Source organism: Vollenhovia emeryi, unplaced genomic scaffold (assembly GCF_000949405.1).
Source record: "Vollenhovia emeryi isolate VEMERY1.0 unplaced genomic scaffold, V.emery_V1.0 DF939125.1, whole genome shotgun sequence".
NCBI classification, from domain to species: Eukaryota; Metazoa; Arthropoda; class Insecta; order Hymenoptera; family Formicidae; genus Vollenhovia; species Vollenhovia emeryi.
In genome coordinates this window covers 3,559,096-3,564,567 of record NW_011967241.1, presented here as the reverse complement: position 1 = coordinate 3,564,567, position 5,472 = coordinate 3,559,096, and the positions used below count along the sequence as shown (strand labels likewise).

At 27.2% G+C, this 5,472-nt stretch overlaps 1 protein-coding gene across 7 annotated transcripts in view; it reads right to left on the bottom strand.

Moving 5' to 3' along the window:
• Positions 1-128: 128 nt before the first annotated feature.
• Positions 129-5,472, bottom strand: part of LOC105569292 (putative gustatory receptor 28b) — a 7,889-nt gene continuing 2,545 nt past the window's right edge. The window contains exons 4-12 of one of the 7 annotated variants that reach the window (XR_001009492.1): positions 4,884-5,060; positions 4,300-4,549; positions 3,940-4,008; positions 3,740-3,829; positions 3,371-3,529; positions 3,250-3,307; positions 1,221-1,486; positions 754-909; positions 129-386 (exon numbers count right to left, since the gene is read on the bottom strand). Coding sequence is in view for 1 of the 7 variants with exons in the window: in XM_012025645.1 (XP_011881035.1) it covers positions 3,470-3,529; positions 3,740-3,829; positions 3,940-4,008; positions 4,300-4,549; positions 4,884-5,060 (646 nt within the window). In the remaining 6 variants the exon portion in view is untranslated. Of the gene's footprint in view, positions 387-753; positions 910-1,220; positions 1,487-1,859; positions 3,530-3,739; positions 3,830-3,939; positions 4,009-4,299; positions 4,550-4,883; positions 5,061-5,472 lie in introns of those variants that run through there. The other 6 variants (XR_001009493.1, XR_001009490.1, XR_001009491.1 and 3 more) reach the window with 6 other exon arrangements.

Below are 5,472 nucleotides of genomic sequence, written 5' to 3'. Positions count from 1 at the left end.
GAGAGAGAGAGAGAGAGAGAGAGAGAGAGAGAGAGAGAGAGAGAGAGAGAGAGAGAGAGAAATTGTAATATAATTTCTACTTATGGGAACAGTTTTTCTTTAGAATCTACAGAAATCAGTTTACCTTGGCACTAACACTTTCGCAAATATGATTCAGTAATATGAATTTCGTTAAGAATATTATACACCACATGTTGTTAGCAAACATAAGTTTCAATTTAGCTGAATCGCTCCCATGCATATATTTTAAACACAATATCATATGATACTGAACATAAAATAATATAATTAAAATAACGAAGTAAGATATCATCTGCAATGTCAATTGCGTTCCAAATAAGTCATTTATGTTACGAGCTACTCGACAAAGCTCCAAATGAAGATGCCTAAAATAATATTATATTAATAAATAAATATATTTGTTATAAAATTATAGTACATTTATTAGATTGTTATCTTTATTGTGTAGACTTTGCATTTTATGTGCGTAAGAAGAATTTGTCTTATATCAAAATTCTGATTCGGAATGAATCGACTACCATTGTGATTTGTTGATTGTCATTCTAGTAGATATGTAAGGAGATACATTATTGTAGATAAGTACAAAGTTGCCACAAATTACTGCGGTATGTAAGATTATTATAATACAGCAAATAGCAATACATATACATTTAGTCAACATAATAATCTTTTCTTTTTTTTTGTACAAGACATGTTTTTAATGTTTCTGTATTACTTCATCTATTAATTTACATTACGGTCCATAACACGTGTTTGCGATTATCCGCGCTTCGAACATAGTGGCGAATGCGAAAAGACTTTTTCCACTTGCATCTCAATCCATACCCTTTAGCTTCTGATAGTTGTTCAATATAGTCGTTTATTTTATCCAATCTGGTATCAATATATCTGCAATTTAAATAATACGTAAATGAGGTGCCTATACATTTTTTTATACATGTAACAAAGCAAAAACCGAGTAATTTGTTCAATTAAAAATATTTATTTTAACATAAGAGTAAATAATTAAAGCTGTGAGTATGTGTGTGTTACGTCTAAATAAGTTAATTTATTTTAAGATATACATATGTACATATATATTGTTACAATATAATATTCTTAATTTTAAATTTAAAAATTTGTATATAATTCAATTACTAGATTTAAATATATTTTTAATGATATAATAAAATAATATAAACATTTAGAACAATACAAACCTCAACACAAACACAAACATTATATCTCCAAGAGTATTGACATAAAATGGATATGCCAAAACAAGAGGAATAATCATAGCTTTTAAAGTGTTATGCTTTTCTATATTCCAAATAGAGTCGGTAGCAAATGATATGAGAATTACTATAAGATACATAATTAACGCCCATATTATCGAGTTTTGAATTCTACTATATTCCTTGGGCGTTCCAAGTTTTTCCAATGTATCATCCACAAGACCAAGTTTCTTTATACATATGCGGATATTCTGAAGATAACACCACAAAAAATATACATATATATATGTATCAATCACGAATATTACTCTTATAAAAATTTATAAGAAATACATATACAACAACAATACATTTGATAATAAATCATAAATTCTAATAAGAATCTTATTAAAATTTCTTATATTGTTTAGCGCAGGATGAATTAAATCTAAAATGTTTTAATTAACATTTTCTGAAACTTCTCTTAAGAAACAAATATTAATAAAATTCTTTTTGAAGGGATACGAAAGTTTATTCTATGTAAATGCAAAAATACACTTATTCAGCTTAAATTTTAATTAAATTAATTTTTGTAAAATTAGTAAAAATAAAACTAACTGTAAAATTGACAAAAAAATTGTTTATTATGGATCTATTATTTGTTTCGCTTTAGATAAAGCAATGACGTAAATTTAAAAACAAAGATTTACCTCGTATTTGCGAACGGTGATGGTTACAGATATTATCGTCACAAGAAAATTTATATTTATCATAAAGAAAGTCAAAACGCTGTTGAATATACGCCTTGGTGAAAAGATGTGTATCACAAAATGAAACAAACCGATATAGAGACTCCACACAATTAATATATAAAAGATGCTCAAACGAAATTTCCAAAGATTGAGAGGATATCTGAGAATTCCGAAACCAAAGATAAAAGCGACTAAGGAGAGAGGACGTAAAGCTTTTTCTATAGTATCAACCATTGCAACTGTTGCAACTTCACATGCTAACTGTTAAATCCAAAGTTGAAAGTCACGTAATATATGTATAGAAGGCATTCATCACGATGATGAGATAATATTAATAGCTGATTAGATCAGCTCATTATAATGTCGTTAAATCATTAAACGATAGTACACATATATGTAGCAGAATCAATATTTCTACAATTAGTAATTTTTGAACTACATTGTTACATATAACAAATGTACATATGTCTAGTACCTATATCATGTAGGGTAAGTCGGAGTAAGATGCCAGTCTTTCGAAGATTTCATTGTTAATATTTTGTTTATTATTTTATACGTGGTAATATCTTTTAATTGTTAATGTGAAATTGTTAACATAATAACTGACGCGTGCAAGCTTTTTCACAGTTCCATGGTGTTAAAAAGAACGTATACAACACATGGAATTGTATTATATTTAAGAAGGATTATAATTTAGTCATTCTATTTGTGATAACGTTGCAAAATTTTATTTGTAATGTTTCATAAAATTTGTTTTACCGGTAAAGTAAGGTTTTGAAGTTTGTTCTGTATTGCTCAGTTACATGCAATTGTTAGAAAAAATAAATCAAAGTTTTGTATTCATATTACACTTCACTTATTGAGTGTTGCGTGTTTTTCAGCTTTTGCATTTTCTACTGTTACAGGCATTTTACTCAAATATACGAATAAAATGCCAATTTTGCAAGGTTATAATTTTGCAACGTATAATCAAATAATAATATTTTACAATAACTTTTAAAAGGCGACTATTTTTAACACTGTGAAAGTTTGCAAAAGTTTAAGTATCAGTTTGATAAAATTGAAGAGTGTTGTGATTATTTTTTGTTCGTATTTCTATATTTCTTAATTATGGCATCATTTTCCGACTTATCCTATATTCCGTCTGTAACGCGCACACACAAATTTTCTGTTCAGCTTAGATGATATTCATGAAGAGTTTATTTCTTATTTTACTAATCACTTATTTTATTTGGAAGAGAATATCATTATTCGCTAATGTATCATTGTACTAGTTTGCTTACCCTTTCTATACCACTGCACTTTGATTTATCCAAATCATCAATTGCAAGAAAAAGTAAGCTTGTAAGAGAAATAAAATTATTAAATTAGTTTAAATTAGTTAATTCTTCTTTGCAAACTCACGTTTTTCGAAGTAACAATAATAGAAGACAGAGATATTTATCTATTAATAGAAGATGTTTATCTATAATATGTTTAAATTTTCTTCCTAATGTCATTATGTTACATGAATTTGTTCATTTGTATTAGAATAACAACATACGTTGACACCGTGGCAAAGAACTGAAAAAAATTCATTATATATATGTATACATAATTTGCTATTTTTTTATTCTCATATTTCATGATTAAATAAAATAATGTAGACTTACGGTTTAATTTTTTAATATACGTATAAAAATTATGTCAAAGACATTATTATTAAAAATAAATAAATAAAATAAAATAAATTCATTTTAATGGTTAATATAACCAAATAAGTGAATAGCATACCTTGCCAGTAAGAGAATTATTAATTGAAAAGAAACCCGTAGCGGTAAAATTTAACGAATTAAGCACTACTTGCAGTGTAAATTGGTGAATCTGCAAAAAATACATTGAATTTATAAACAATCTTGCAACTTATGTTTTAAAAAAATTAATTATTTGATATAATTATATTATTATTAATATTAATACGTGAATAGATTTACCTCTTCTCGCATATCATCATCGATAATAGACCCTTCAAAAGATTGTATAATTTCACCGGTTTTGTACGCCTGAAATGAACATTAATATAATATATACAATGTGAATCTAATATAAAATTTTGAAAAATGCACTATATGTATATGTATATGATGCATATCATATATGAAGCATTAAAATTATTATACATACATATAAGTATTAAAAAACGTTCTGAATATATATATACAATTTAAATATACACAATAAATAAATTATGTAATGTGCCTGACATAAACTTAATATGATTAACTGTAACTAACTCAATTCTAAACATTGAGTATAATTAAATATAATGTTCTTATTGCAAAAAAGTTTTATACCTCCGTTGATGCATTCGTACAAATCCAATTTATGAATATAATTTTAAGTGAAAACACGGATGCTGTCATTGTCAAAGCAATAATCTCTTCGTTGTTGATGGTTACACTTAACTGGTTAGAAAATACGCCGTATATACAATAAAGAGTTGATGTTACCATCGTAAAATGGACTGCTAATTCGAGCAGAAGTTGCAGACAATAAGCTTGATTAATTTGCCGTCCTATTCTCGTAATTTCCAAATGTAAATGTCTTTGACAGAAAAATATTAATTAGTTGGTAATAACTTAAGTAAAAGTAAAAACTATAAATACTTGATTATTCGAATAAATTAACAATTCCAGATACATAGCGTGCATGTGTGTACTTAAAAGAGTGAAAAGAGAGAAAGATTATAAAATAGGCTTAATCTCTAATAAAATGATAAAATATTGTATATTGCGTTACACATATTTTATAAAAGAGTATGTAAAATGAAAAAAGTTTTTTAACTATTATATATTAGTCATAATTAGAATGTCTTTTAAATGTTTGTTATATCATATTAATGAAATTTAATAGAAGCAAGAATTATTATTGATCTTACCTTAGTGTCTGAATGAGATGTATTATCTTGTCTTTGTTATTTTTATAATTTTCTATGTCAAATGTAGTAGACGTGTTATCGTACCGATTGTGCGTCATAAAAACATTTGATTCATTTGTAGAAAGCATTATATTCTTGATTAGAATATTTGTGTTTTCAAATTTCACTTTAACACATCTGTCGCATTTCAATTTTAATCAGTATTCAAATGTGTAAACAGAACCGTGTTATATATTTATTCGTTCATTAAAAACAATTTAAAGAGATTTTATTGTAATTGCAAAATATCTTGGAAATAGAAGAAATCTTAACAATTCAAATCCTTTAGTTCTCACGATATACAGGGTGAGTTATAACATTTGTCCACGAGCTCGTGAGAAGGTAGAACGGATCGAGATGAACAGAAAAGTCCTGAAACATTTTGCAATTTTCGCAATAGTTAACGAGAAAAAAATTATCGAAAATCGTCGTCTTTGCCCTGCCCACTGTCCAATTCGAGCGCGTAGCGAGATGTGACCGCCCGGCGATCGATATTGCCTGGCGAGGGGGGAGGGGGGGACAGCGCGCAGTTGCCGGCGAGTTGTTTACG